This window comes from Leptodactylus fuscus, chromosome 3 (genome assembly GCF_031893055.1).
Source record: "Leptodactylus fuscus isolate aLepFus1 chromosome 3, aLepFus1.hap2, whole genome shotgun sequence".
Taxonomy (NCBI): domain Eukaryota; kingdom Metazoa; phylum Chordata; class Amphibia; order Anura; family Leptodactylidae; genus Leptodactylus; species Leptodactylus fuscus.
The window spans coordinates 90093104-90108887 of NC_134267.1; the positions used below are offsets into that span (position 1 = coordinate 90093104).

The 15784-nt window shown below is 39.7% G+C and overlaps 1 protein-coding gene across 1 annotated transcript in view; it reads left to right on the forward strand.

Moving 5' to 3' along the window:
• AHI1 (Abelson helper integration site 1) overlaps nt 1-15784 on the forward strand; it is a 148862-nt gene that overhangs the window by 115435 nt on the left and 17643 nt on the right. The window contains exons 20-23 of the mRNA XM_075267926.1: nt 5435-5493; nt 13027-13095; nt 14845-15007; nt 15122-15213. Of these exons, the coding sequence (XP_075124027.1) occupies nt 5435-5493; nt 13027-13095; nt 14845-15007; nt 15122-15213 (383 nt within the window). The remainder of the gene's footprint in view (nt 1-5434; nt 5494-13026; nt 13096-14844; nt 15008-15121; nt 15214-15784) is intronic.

The following is a 15784-nucleotide window of genomic DNA, read 5'->3' on the forward strand; positions in this document are numbered from 1 at the left end:
TCTATGCAACTTTGAGTGTAACCAGCATGGCTGAACTCTCCTATGAGCATGGATGTACACTTACCTTATCCTATCCTATCCTATCCTATTAATATTATAAATGTGAAAGTTTGTGGGTTTGTGAGTTTGGATGTTCGGATGTTTGTTCCTCAATCACGGAAAAACCGCTCCACCGATTTGGCTGAAATTTTCCACAAACATAGTTAATATACCCGATTGCGCAATAGGCTACTTTTTGTCACAATAGCGCACATACGTTTGTGCCAGGACCCCCACAAAACCCAAACTCACACCACCATCTCTGCAATCTCACACACTTTGGACCATAGCAAGCCACAAAATTCATATTGCCCTCTTCAGCCTCGCCCCTAACCCCACACAATCACATATACATATACTTTACCACTTTGCCCCTCACCTTAACGATACTCCAGGAGGCTCTCTTTAACACTTCGGAGCAGCCATGTTTGCCGACCCCCACCGCTCTGACAATCCGCAACACCGCCCACCCATGTTAATACCCCTAGGTGGTCTAATAAATGCAAAAAAAAAAAAGTTTACAAAAAGTAAAAAAAAATATAAAAAAAATAAATAAAAAGGATTAAAAATTCAAATCACCCCCCTTTCCCTAGAACACATATAAAAGTAGTTAAATACTGTGAAACACATACATGTTGGGTATCCCCGTGTCCGAAATCGCCCGCTCTACAAAGATATACAAATATTTTTCCTGTTCGGTAAACGCCGTAGCGGGAAAAATGGTCAAAAGTGCCAAACCGCCATTTTTTCACTGTTTTGATTCTGATAATAAATTGAATAAAAAGTGATCAAAGCAATAACATTTCCCAAAAATGGTAGAACTACAAAGTACACCCGGTCCCGCAAAAAAAACAAGCCCTATACATCCCCGTACACGCACGTATAAAAAAGTTACGGCTGTCAGAATATGGCGACTTTTCAAAAAATAATTTTTTAACACAGTTTGGGATTTTTTTAAGGGGTCAAAATGTAAATAAAACCATATAAATTTGGTATCCCCGGAGTCGTAACGAAACACAGAATACAGGGGACATGTCATTTTGGTTGCATAGTGAACGCCGTAAAACCAAAGCCCGTAAGAAAGTTGCAGAACTGCATTTTTTCTTCAAATCCACCCCATTCAGAATTTTTTCCCTGCTTCCCAGTACATTATATAGAATAAATAATGGTGGCACCATGAAGAAAAATTTGTCCCAGGAAAAATTAAGACCTCATATGGCTCTGTGAGTGGAGAAATAAAAAAGTTATGGGGTTTAGGAGGGGAGTCAAAAACGAACATCAAAAAATGCCATCGGCGGGAAAGGGTTAACTTCAAATACTTCAGTCCCAAAGTCACTATGTAAAGTTTTTCACAACACCGTATAGCAGCTCAAATACAAATTAACTTCCAACACAAAAGTCTCATGTATTCTCAGAATTACAGCAAAAACAAGATACAAAGTTACATTTCATATCCCATCCCTTATACACAGTACGAAAACCTTACCCGCGCCTGTATATACCCACTTCTACAATCACCGCAGACGAACTCGCGGGTAACAGCTAGTCTTATATACAAGAAATACTGGGGAATCTGCTATATATGTAACATTTAGCCTACTTAACCTTAACCAAATTGTGGCATATCTCTAGCTGTGTGAATTTGATTAAAAAAAAGGTGCAGAATTTGTTCAGTAATTTCTAATACATTGACCTAAAATGTAGTAATCTCATGTCAAGAGAACCATGTTTTTCTGTAAAGACTTTTCTTTTGTACTTCATTGTTCGCCCCTGCCAGCCCATTGCGTGATGCTCTGTGTACAATGCAAATTACTGTTTGGTCTTCTCTTTAATACTTTTACTGAAACCTGAGGGCTTTTGGAGCTGGTTTTGTGGTCAGCATTAAACACACAGGTCCTGTTTTGCTGCCTGAAGGCTGCTTGTCCTTTCATGACTTTTTCTGATTTTTATTAAAATGACTTCATTCTCTCTTCTCATTTAGTGACATGGTTATTTTCACATTATATATATATATTGAGAAAAAAACATATCAAAACGAAACATTTCTGTTTCTTCATGTCTTCACTATTTTATTCCATGTACTAACTCACAGCTATTTTTTTCAACATGTCTCTTTGGGAAATGCAGCTGCTGTGTTTTTAATTTTACATATTTTTGAGACAACATGGTGGCTCAATAGTTAGCATATGTGTTTGCTTGGGGCTCCACTCACATCCGAAGAACAGGCTGAGTGGTTACTTTTTATGAAACTTTTTCTTTGTGACTAATATTTTAGACATCGATTGGTTCTGCAATTGAGGCCTCTCCCTGGTCCTAGATTTCTAGTGACTAGTTCTGTTTACGGGTTCCTCTGGCAGTAACTTTGTGTTGTGTCAGGTAACCGCCACAGCTAGTCATATACCTCAGTAGTGGCCACTTCACAAATGACGTGACTAGTTGCAGCCATCACCTGACAGAAACAGTATGTCGCTGCTGAGGTCAGCCAGCTGATGCTGAATCGAAGATAAAGTTTTATATGCAGGACTTTCTCTTCCGTTACAAAAGTAAAGAAACAAGGTGGAAGCTAGCTTCCGTCATGTAGTTTACATTAGTGTCAATGGGGACTGACACAGAATCAGTCTGTGTCCATTCTCTGCAATGTTTAATGGCCATTGTTGTCATTCTATGACAGAAGACAGCAACGGACATTAACAACAATAGGGTGAGTCCACACTAAGAAATATATCTTTGGAAATTGTGGAAGCAGCTCTACAAGATACCGTCATTAGCCTGATACCGATTTTCCTGCTGACAGACTTCCTTTAAACTCTCTGTGCTTTGCTAAATGATTAAACCTTCTATTCTCCAATATTAAAGACACTGTATACAATGTGTCTTACTAATTTACTTACATGGGATTTCCTTTTGTAAACAATCAAATTGACTAAACTGAACATAGTCAATATTTGTGCTTGTCGGTGTATCTGAATGACCTATACTTCTCCATCTGCGTACCATTGATAAATATAGAAATATATTCTTAACTTAATGTAGCACTTAGTAAATGTAGTCTTAAAAGTACTGAATCTACACAAGAGTCGGTCAGTTTTATCTCGAGTAGGTCATTTCTTGAGTCTTGGTTTATATTGTGTAGTCACCATTGAAAAGTAAAGTCAAAGAATAGTATATTCATTTACTGCTCTTGTACATTTGTTCCACTCTACCATTGATTTTATCTCAACAAAATATTAGATGTGATAGGTAACTGATGAAAAGTTATAATGCATTTTACCCACCCTTAAAAATGTTCTGACTGTATCCATACCCAAACCCCAAGTTACCTAGTATTTCGTGCACCCATAAGTAAAACTTTTTTTTTTTTCATATCTGCATTTATATATGCAAGGCATAGACTTTTTGTAGTTGTTCTCTGCTCTACTGTAGTTAGTAAATAGTTTCTGAACAGGGCCCCCATTAACTGTGTACTAGTTTTAGGGGTTTTCTGGGACTAAAATAACATCAATATAAGATCAATGACTCCTGATTCGTGGTTGCACAGTTTGGAGTGGCCTTGACACTCTAGTGAGCATCAGATTCATGAGTCACAAGGACTATTTGTGTTAGAGCAATTCTCTTTTCTTATATGTGTACTTATAGGGATTCTACCACTAAAACACTTTTTTTTCTAGTTACCACGTCGGAATAGCCTTTAAAAAGGCTATTCGTCTCTTACCTGTGGAAGTGCTCTCCGCCGCGCCGTTCGTTCAAAATACCGGTTTGTACCGGTATGCTAATGAGTTCTCTTGCAGCGATGGGGGCGTCCCCATCGCAGGAGCAGTGATGGGGGCGTCCCCATTGCAGCTCGAAAACTGACCGCAGCGCCGCCTCTCTGGTCTTCGGTGTCCTCCCTTTGCTTCTTCAGCGTACTGTCGGACGCCTGCGCAGTACGCTCTGTTCGACGAAGATTGCCGAACGTACTGCGCATGCGCAAAATTGCGATCCCAGCCATAGTGCAGGCACCGAACTTTCGCGCATGCGCAGTGCGTTCGGCAATCTTCGCCGAACAGAGAGCATACTGCGCAGGCATCCGACAGACGCTGAAGAGGCAAGGGGAGGACACCGAAGACCGGAGAGGCGGCGCTGCGGTGAGTTTTCGAGCTGCAATGGGGACACCCCCATCGCTGCTCCTGCGATGGGGACGCCCCCATCGCTGCGAGAGAACTCATTAGCATACCGGTACAAACCGGTATTTTGAACGAACGGCGCGGCGGAGAGCACTTCTACAGGTAAGAGACGAATAGCCTTTTTAAAGGCTATTCCGACGTGGTAACTAGAAAAAAAAAGTGTTTTAGTGGTAGAATCCCTTTAAATGACAAAGGTTTGTATCTTTCTGAACCATAGTGAGTCTCTGAATCCATTTTGTCAGATTATGTAGCATCTTCACATTGTATAACATTGCAGTGTTTTCTCGTCCATTTATGGACCTTTTTGTTCTGTGCAAGGATGATAGTGATAGACTGGACACTCATAACCAGCTTGTATCCTATTTAGGGAATTAGTTGTTATAATTTTCATACAATGTGACAGAACCCAAAGATGGTTATACAGACCCACAGTATTTGTCCTACCTAGAAGTGACATGTATTCTTGCTTAATTAATTTCTTAATTGAAATGGTTATTCATGTAGCTTAAAATGATGCCAATGGTCAGCCATATTTTGATGGACGTGTTTTATGTATCTAAGCTTATAAAATAAACGGTTTCTGAGCTTTAGCAGAGCTCTACCTGGACCAGAAGATCAAGGTGTCTGAAATTTGCAACTGCAGTACCGAGCGTAGCAACAATACAATGTACATGATATGCTTGGTGTGCAGTGAGGAGGAGACAAAGCACTTATGCTGTAGTGTCTTCAACTAGCTGATGTGACTAGATTTCTTGTAAGTTCTATGATATTGCTTAACCTCTCAGCATGTTTTTCGAATGTGGGAGGAGCCCCAAGTAAATACATGGGCTAACTACTGAGCCACCATATTACTTCTAAAAAATATATAAAATTAAAAAGCCAGCAAAATCCAGTGTATTGATATTGATTATCTAATATATATATATATATATATATATATATATATATATATATATATGTTTGCAGCATATGATAATCTAGAACCATTCCAATATGTCATCTGCCAAAAAAGTAAACCTCTTGAAAATGTGTGTACATCACAATCCTGTTGGACAAGATGTGTAACTATTCTAGTTCAGTACTTTGAAGTGTTGATTGATTCTTCTTCCAATTCTTAACCATGAGGGTCTCAATGAATTTGCCCAGATTTTCCATTGTTTTCACAACATTTAGTGATCAACTAAGTGTAACAGGTCATAAAAGCATAAGCTTATTGTCTTTTCTTTTTGCAGGTAGTTTCAGCCCAGTTGGACAGTCACTTAGTCGTACACCATCAATCAAACTGCAAATGGTAAGACAGCTTTATATCCAATAGCAGTATGTACATCATACACCCACCCTCCACATATCGGTGATGCTGGGAAGATCTCTGGGTGACTTGGTGAGGGGAAAAAAGTATTATGCTAAAATGGTTTTACAACTGCCAAAAGATGGTGGAAGTGGGCTTAGGGTGGGTTAAAAAGTTAATAGCACAGTAGTTGGTTGTGGAAGACAGTTCAGGGAATTTCTTCTGTGTAGAGGCTGGAATAAGCAGTAGAAACCCACCAAGACACTGTCAAAATGGCAGTGGCAGGTGAGAATCGGTTTTATACAAGGTTTTACAAATATAGAACAGGGAGGAGAAATGGAATAGCAAAAGCAAACAAAAAAGGCAGATAGGGGTAGGAAGAGGAGCAAGGAGATCAGCTGAGATCTACAGTGTAGATGTGAAATGTAACAAGCAGCTTGTAACTAAAGTTGACCCACTACACAATATTGATCCCAAGCAGCCCATGTGGTCAGCAATTTGTCTATTGAATTATGAAGGAGAGTAGTGTAGTGTTCCATGGATTATAGGTCCTTGATCTTAGAGTAGAGATCGGTCGGAGAGGGTGTAGCAACTTTCCTTCAATGTTCCTTAAACATTTTTCAACAGCAATTTTATAAAGGAGCAGCTTGGCTTGCAACTTTTCCAAAATCTGAGAAGGGTCATTAAGAAAGTTTCAAGTTCTGGGGACAAGATGAAATTGACTCCAAAGAGCTCTCGGGGAAGTTGCTAAACCATTGTCCAGAATGGGAGAATCAGACAGCATGTCCAATAGAAATGACATAGTGGCCACCTATGGCAATAGCAATATATGTCTGGAATGGAGGGGATGTGCCCACTACGGAGGAATAAAAGTGTATTATCTGCAGCTAGCTATTAGTCACTGTTGGGGGTAATAAATAATCATGAAGTAGATACACTTATAAAATAGAGAACAAGGATTTTTGACAGTTTAAGACCTCTGCTAGGTCCACAAGACAGAAAAGCTGATGGACTAAGGCCTATCTATCTCCATGCAAATGATGTCAAGGATATGCAAAGTAAAGAGGAACGGAACTCTAACCTATAAGTAAGGAGACTCTAACCTATCTATCTGCAGGATTTGGTTGAGTTCTGATGATAGACTCTCTTTAATCAGTTAATTACAGCTACAGTTTTAAAGGACTGTTCCATAAATCTTTCTAGTTGCTGTGTCCTGTTCTCATGACCTCTGATTTTGCCAGAAGGAGATTCATCAGGCTAGGGTTTTATGATTTTGAAGTAGAATGCAGTATTACATGGTTACAAGTGACTTACGGAGGTGATATGCACATTGTTCAAAGGGAGTCTGTCAGCAGGAAAAGCCATATTAACCTAATCATTCTATTTACAAATATTCAAGCAAGTACAGTACTGGGTATACAGTGAAGCCTGAATAGTGGTGCCTCGCTATGAAGCCTTCCGGGTGGAGGATGACGTAGGCGAGTATGCGCAGTACTATATTTCACTTGCTAAACCCGAGAATAGCGAGAAACGTGGAAGTAGAGCTGTCATTAAGCCTGCTGGGTGCAGAGCTGGGCCGCAGTTAAGGGTGTTAATCTTTAGCATTTACAGAAGCCCACACTGCAGATTTACATGACCCTTAAAGCCCTTTTCAAATCATTAGCATAACTATAAAACCCTAAAATTATCAGCAACCAAGCATAGGTCCAAAATAGCACAAGCATATTTGGATACTGTGTGAGAAGCCCTCGTTTTTCCTGCTGGCAGACTCTCTTTAATTCCTGATGCGTAGTTGGAGCATACAAGTATATTTTCACATGAGGATGAATTTAGAAACGTTTATACATTATTTTAGTATATAACCCGATAAAGCAACAGTGAGTAATGTCCTTGATGTAAAAAACTGTTGCTAGTGATTTTGAAGTTTTTTTTTATATATTTTTTTTTATTTTCATTCTGGCCACAGACAATATTAGCATAGGGCTATTTGGAACATTAAACCTCCCACAGATTCTTACGGATTGGTATTGATTGATTTGGCATTAGTATGCATGAGAGTAGTGTCAGACCGGGATTTCTACAGCCCACCATTTGAATTATTTTTAGGGGTCTACTGTCAGGACCCCTGCAAGTCAGCTGTACCGACACAGTGCGGCTACATGTAATAACAATGCAATGCTGCTGAAGGGGGCTGACATAATGCTGGGCCCCTTTCCACTAATAATATGTATAGCGGTCAGGGAACCAGGCTTTTTAAAATCGCTATAATGTTGCTTTGGGGCCCCAACGAATATTCAGTACCGCCCCGGACCCAGTCACAACCCAAGCGATTGCGATCATTACTCCGGCTGTTACCAAACCTTCACTGCCTATTAAAAATTGCAGTGGTGGTCTGGTAGGACCCACTAAAGGAACGGGGTACACCGGGGAATACACTGGTACCCTGGGGGGCCAGTTCAACCTTGCTTGAGAGAATTATAGTATTAAAGAGGTTGTATAAGAGAAAATAAAACAAAACAGGCTTAGAATGGGAGAAATCAAATTAACACAGGCTCAGAATGGAATAAAAATGAAACGTTTTATTGATCCAATTGATCCCACACCACTCTTGTGCCACTGCCTACTCTGTCCCCACTAGTGTCTACTTTCTGCTCCTGTCTTGACCACGTAAGAAATGCCTGGGTATGTGTGTTTCGCGAATCACTGGCTGCATCACCAGCAGTTTTCTGGTCAGCATTGACATCAGGAGGTAGAGATCAGCAGGGACTCAGTAAATGTCAAAATGGAGCAGTGGTCATACATGCATTGCATTGCTCCATTCACACAGAACGTGCAAGAGATTCTGCAGCCCCATTTTCGTAATTACTGGAGATTCTAGTGGTTAAACCCCCAGCAATTAATTATCCCATATCTTGTGGATAGAGAATAGGTGTCTACAGAGTGAAGACCCCTTTTACAATAGATTTATTGGGCTCTCTGAATGTTCAGAAGCTGATAATGCAAACAATCCAGGATTATACTACAGCCTGCCTTTGCCCTGCAAATCAAACTGTAGACTCTTAGGTTTTTGTCCATTTATGACTTATTTATTTCTTAGAATGGTTTCTTTTTCACAGACGTTTCTGAAAGTAGTCATTTCTAAACATTTTTATGTTACCCCAGCACTCTGAGTCACTATAAATAGGCCTCAGGGACTTTGGTGCTAATGAGAAATACATACACACCTTGACTAAAAATGCCTTAAATTTATAGAACAAACAACACTGCACCAATAGCAGTGTTAACAATTGGTTAATGTGTGGGCAGAAAGGAATTATAGAAGTAAAACTTGTTTTGTGAAAGCACCTGTTCAGAAATTGGAAGAGGCATTGAGAGAGATTGTAGCCAAAAAATCCTTTGTCTTAAAATAATACCAGGTGTAATTTAAAAATGGAAACCCTCTCAGGGTACAAGTCTTTGCTGTCATTCACTCGTAGCTTAGGACAGATACTGCATCTTGGAAACAGTAGTTGTTACGGTGTGACTGAGCCACAAAAATTTCACGTGATACATCATAGGTTTAACAGTAACATTGCTATGAAATTTATGGGTGTTGACAGTGTGCCGCAGGAGCCACATATAGCATTATTATTGGTATTATTTTTATTGATTTACAGAGCACCATTAAAGGGATTATGTAATTAGATTCCCTTTTTTAGCTAAGTACACGTCGGAATAGCCTTATGAAAGGCTATTCTTCTCTTATCTTTCTTTTTCTGATCCATGTCGCCGTTCCTTAGGAATTTCTTTTTTCTTCCACATGTAAATGTGCTTTCAGTTAGCACTGGGGGCGTTCCCCTTTGCTCAAACAGCAAAGGGGGCATCACCTGTGCTGTCCCGAAAACTCTACAGCAACGCCTCTGTTTTCTTCTCCAGTCTGCCTCTTCATCGGGTCATTGGCTACATCTTCAGCCAAAGCGCCGGCTGCGCATGTCCATCGACCATTTTCCTGTGGCCTCTTACCCAAGCTCCCGTTCGGTCACAGGAAAATGGCCGACGGACATACACAGTCAGCGCTTTTGGCGGAAGATGCGACCAATGACCCATCAAAGAGGTGGATCGGAGAAGGAGAAAGTGGCATCACTGGAGAGTTTTTGGACAGCACAGCTGTTTGAGCGCAGGGGAACGCCCCCTGTGCTGTCTGAAAACTCATTTACATATGGAAGAAAGAAGAAATTCCTCAGATACGGCGGCACGGATCAGAAAAAGAAAGGAAAGAGAAGAATAGCCTTTCTTAAGACTAGTCCAACATATTTTTAGTTAAAAAGGGAATTCTAATGATAGAATCCCTTTTATTTCATGGTGCTGTACGTTTGAATACAAAAAATCCACAAAACAAGTACACTAGTAACAGTGACCAACCTGTATAGTGTGATAGAGGGCTCTGCTCGAAATGGTTTACAATCTATGAAGAAAGGGGGATAGAGTCAGTAGTGGCAGGCATAAGCTGTTCAGAGGGTGGTGTGGTAGCAGTTGTGAAAATGAAGCAAAAAATTCTGTGTCTTACTGTACCTGCAAAGTGGATGGGATTCTGGCTAATTCTGGCTATTAAAAAAAGCTGCGGAAAAAAAAGGCGGTGCATTTCCGCCATGGTCTGTTAATCATCCTTGAATATATTTTGTATATTTAGACTTACAAGTCTAACAGTAATTTAACAAATTTATAAGAACATTTTCCAAACCTAATTTTTAGGGACCATTTCAGTTCTGAAGGGGATTTTAAAGGTCTACATGTTATAATGTAGAATTACAGTATAATTCAAATCTGCCCTCAAGTAGCCAAATAGCAGTCTTTCCGTTCCAAGCTCTGTCATGTACCCATACAGCAGATTATGACCACGTATCTGGTATTGCCATCTTCAGGAGAAATTGTATGATAAACTGTGGGATTCTTTGTCTCCTTTAACATTTTGTAAAAGTGAGAAATTTGGGCCTATTATTGGAATTAATTTTCACATCCCATTTGTAGTAATTTTGGTGAAATAGCTAACTGTAACTAATGCTGATTGTACCCCTCAATAAATTCCTTGAGGGGTCTAATTTCCAAAATAGGAACATTGCTTGGGTCTTTCCACTGCACTAGTACCTCAGGGTCTCTACAAACATGACAAGAGGCCTGAAATCAATTCTAGAAAAATCTGCCTTCCAAAAACCTTAGTGTTGCTGCTTCCCTAATGTGCGCCAATACAGAAATGTATATCCACATGTGGGGCATTTCTATAGTCAGAAGAAATTGATTAACAAATTGTGGGGTGCATTTCCCCTTTAACCTATTATAGAAATGAAACTTATTGGGTTAAAGCAACATTTTATAGATAAGAATATAATTTTCCATTTTTATGGCTCAATTCTGTGAAAGACTTGCAAGTACTCTCTATTCCCCTTGATAAATTCCTTGAGGGGTCTAGTTTCCAAAATAGGGTCACTTTTGGGGGGTTTCCATTGTTTTGGCACCTCAAGGGCTCTCTAAATATGGGACATGGTACCTGAAAACTATTCCAGCAAACTCTGTCCTCCAAAAGCCAATTAACACTCTTTCTTTTTCAAGCCCCGCCAATTGCTGGTACATCAGTATACAGCACATTTGGGGTATAGTTGTGTTCAGGAGAAAAATGTTGATTGGTTATTCTGCTTTAACACTTAGTAAAGATGAAACATTTGGGACTAAAGCGACAATTTATTGGAAAAAATAAAAATTTTCATTTTCACATCCCCATGGTAATAAATTCAGTGAAAAACCTCTATAGTCAAAATACCCTTCATAAATTCCCTGAGGGCTCTAATTTCCAAAATGGGGTCACTTTCCAGAGTTTTTCAATGTTTTAGCACCTCAGGGACGCTGTAAATGCGACATGGTGTCTGAAATTGATCCATGTTGCGTCATGCTGTGTGCCCATATATCAGTTTACATACTATGGTAGTCGGGAGAACTTGAATAACAAATTGAGTGATGCATTTTCTACTTTAACCAATTGTGAATGTGTAAATTCTAGGGCTAAATGAAAATATCCATAATAGAAATTGAAACATGTAAAATTCACCTCCTTTTTGTCTTAATACCTGTTAAATGCTTATAGGGTTAAGATACTTTGTATATGCTGTTTTGACTTATTTCAACATCCGGTAATACTTACTTAATTTCTATATATATTGTATCTTTATATTGGTAAGACCCCCTCTATTCTGATACACAACTCCAAATCCCCTGCATAGACATACAGTAGATTTGAAGAGGACCTTTCATGGGTTTGGGCACAGGCAGTTCTATATACTGCTGGAAAGCCGACAGTGCATTGTCTTTCCAACAGTTATATAGAACTGCCTGTGCCCAAACCCTTGAAAGGTCCTCTTTAAGTGTTAAGAGTTTGGCCAGTAAGTGCAGTATGTGCTATTGACCCACCAACGTCATCCAATAACCATGTATTTTTTTGCGGGCATAGCTCAGTCTTTTCTTGCAAATTTACACAGCCATTGGGTATCAGAGATGTTCAGGACTTTCGTGTGTAGAGATGAGCGAACACTGTTCGGATCAGCCGTTCCGAACAGCACCCTCCCATAGAAATGAATGGAAGCACCTGTGACGCTGACTTTGCCGGCGGCCGGTCGCCGTGCCAGGTGCTTCCATTCATTTCTATGGGAGCGTGCCGTTCGGAACGGCTGATCCGAACAGTGTTCGCTCATCTCTAGTCGTGTGCTATCATTGTTATATTGTCCACTTTATAATAAGATGTGTTAAGGTCAACATTTATTTCAGGGTTTTTTCTCAATTTTGTCCTCACTCTGCAGCCTGTTATTCCAATAAAGTGTATTTTTTCAGTGTTCCAGACTTAAATAGTGTCTGTGCTCTTGACACCTTGTGGAGGATTCATCATCTTAATGTCCCCTGCACCAGTGGAGATGGAGCTTAAATCAAGAGGAGTTTGAGTCTCCTTATGAATGATGCTTATCCTCCTGGCATCTTTGTACCTAGTCATAAATCTACACCAGCCCATTGCGGGGCTTGCCATAATTTACAACGTATTTGGCCTGAATGGTGTAAATGATGATGAATGTGGTGCAGGTAGTAGCCTCAACCCTGTCTACCTTTGGAAATGTCGTGAGGCCAATGCAAACACGCCACTTGCAACCATCACGATGAATCCCTCTTTGTATTTTGTGAAACTGATGTAAATTACATTTTTTTTCTTTTCTCTTACTTGGCTAATTTGTATTCCACCTTTTATAACAATTACTGCTAGATCCTTAGGCTTTATTCAGATGACCACTGATGCTGTTTTGCATCTGTGAGGCACAAGTTTTCACAGATCCGTGAAAATGGGCAAAAATATGAGAATTGTTCTAGCTCAAATGAATTGATTCTAATATGTTTGTTAACATTGTTTGTCTAAATATGGCTTTCTTTCTGGAAGATGTACTATTTATATATGTTTGTCACAATGTATTTTCTGTACAGATTTCATTAATTTCACATTAATATGTTTTTTTTAAATAATTACAGAGTAATTCCGAACCAAAAATTTCGTCACTGAAAATAGAAGCAGACGGTGTTCTGCCAATCCAGGAGACAGTGAGTAACTGTCATTTAGTTTTTATATGTATGTATAAATAACATGTTAACATACTTTTACAGGTCAATACTAGAGGTGGACAAAGCCCTCAAGATTTCTTTCGGGTTTGGTCAGTTTGGGTCCTTGATTTGTTTCGGAACAAACAAGTTAATTACGAATGACACCTTAAATTTAATTATGGTGTAGAAGACTCTCAGGGCTACTAGAGAAACCAAGCTTCCCTGTGGACCATCAGAGGAGAGCTGCTGCCACTACTGAATTCAATAGTGGCAGTGGCTCCTCTGTAATAGCAGGACTACCACTGGTAATCGTGGCAGTGGTCCGGTTATCATCTGTCCCTGTGCTGTGATACTATGATGCAACAGTACAGGGATAGTAAAAAAAAAAAAAAAAAAAAAATAGTTGGCACTGGGTGAAAAAAGCAAAAAAAATCATAGCAGAGCTACCGGTGCTATTGCTGGCAGTGGCCCCGCTATGCATAGACACTTTGGCCGTTGGAATTCAGCACCAAAGCATGCTCTCTGGTGTGTGCTTCAAGTGGTCCAGTCAAAGGAGAGCCAATCCCTCTATTCGATTCTGCTCTTCCATGATTTTTCTGTTTTTCACCCACTCCCACTAATTTTGTTTTTACCATCCTTGTACTCTGACATAGTGTAACAGTACAGAGATACATTCGAGTGGGACCACCATTGCTGTTATCAGCGGTGGTCCTCCTATCATGGAAGAGCCACTGCCACCATTGAGGCGGCTCCACTGTGTTAGCGGGAATCCTGCTGATAGTCAGCAACCTCGCTATCATCTGCTTGTGGTGGCCATTTTAATTTGTCCAAGGCAAATCCCTATTTATTCAGTTTCTTGAAAAAAACAACAATTTGGAATATTCGGTAAAAGTAATAGTACTTCGTAATGTCAGGACCTCAGCCCTCTCTATACACGGTGGGTGCCGCATCTATTATACAGCAGGCACCTGCCATGAACAGCAACAACAACACAATGTTGGCTTATGGGTGCTACAGTCTTGGTATGGATTGCTGCCACCCACGCAGAGGTGTGACAATCACTTGCCATGGGTATAATAGAATTGTAGATTGTATGAGTGATCACAACCTAAAGGTTATAAAAATACAAAAACGCTATAAATTCAAATCGCCCCCGTTCCACATTTTACAAATAAAAATAAACAAGAAAGGAAACATATTAGGTATCACCATGTCTAAAAATGCCCAAACTATTCAATTACAAACTACATGTTTATTGTAAAAGGAAGCTTAGGAAAGTTCTGCAAGCAGGTCCAAATTTTCAAGTAGGCACTTGTGTCTATCGGTGGCCTTGTTGCTCGTGAACTGTCGGTCATCCATTAGAAGTTAGTACAGGTCCCCTTGAATTGTAATTGTTTTCAAAACTGTAAAATATCTTTAATATCCTTTTTATCAGTTTAACAAGTGACACACTGCGGTGTTTCCAAGAAATGAGTTGTCTTCATGTGCCTCTCATAAATCCGTAAAGAAGCAGCTGTATAGAAATTGGTACAGTAGTTGGTCTGCTCACATTTCCCACAGTCCATTATCATATGTCTCCTGCTGGGTTCCCACCACTTTGATTCCTTTAGCAAAAGTTTACAAAGCCTCAGCTTTTACCAAGGTGGAGCTTTGGTTTCAGCTGTTTCACTGTGAGAGGAAGTGAAATGGTAAGGGGTGTCTTTGTGGCATGAGTGTGATAACGTTGTGGTGGTCTTATCTCTCTTCTAGGTGGTGGCTCTATACGACTACACTGCACATCGATCAGATGAGCTAAGCATCCATCGAAGTGACATTATCCATGTGTTGTATAAAGATAATGACAATTGGTGGTTTGGCAGTCTGCAGAATGGACTACAGGGTTACTTTCCAGCAAACTATGTTGCTGCTGAAAGTAAGTTAACACAATAGAAAATAATGTTGGTTTAACTGATTGTTTTGCTGCAAACATCTGAAACATTGAAATGACTTCTGTGAACTTATTACTGCCCTGTTTTCTCTTTTGTAGTCCAGCGTGACCACCCGACAACAGCCAAAACATATTATCCCGATTCCCAGCAACATTCGCAAGTAGATCATCTTGACCACACTTCTGGCATGGTAAATGCCCTTTCTCTTAAAAAATATTAAACTGTGTTAAATAGTAGTTTGCCATACTGTAGGATATCAGATACTTATTTTTCTCTAATTCAATTTCTAAACTTAAATTTAGATTGGACAACATTTCTATCTTTTACATCATTAAGGAGACATTCACTCTACCATTGTTAGTGTCTGTTGCTGGCACCCGTCAGAAAATGTTAACAACGGACACTAACGATCCTTTAAAAATCCCATTGATTTCAATGGTATTTGATCTGTTATCCATTAGTGTGTTCACCAGGTCCGTTATTTTGGCAGACATAATAATGCAAGGTGCAGGACCTTTTTTTATGTCCACTCAAAATGATGGACTTATGACCGCTGTTAATTGTCCATTACATTTTAACATTATCGTCTATGGGTAATGGACAGTTGACTGTTTTACTGTCCGTTATTACTGTCTGTGTTTTTCTGCACATGCCCAGAAAGCAGAATAAAAAATAAACAAAAAAGATGGAATAAAAACAGACACTAACGGACACTAATTGAGAAAAAGCGATACATTAACATGGGTTAGTGTACTTTTTTT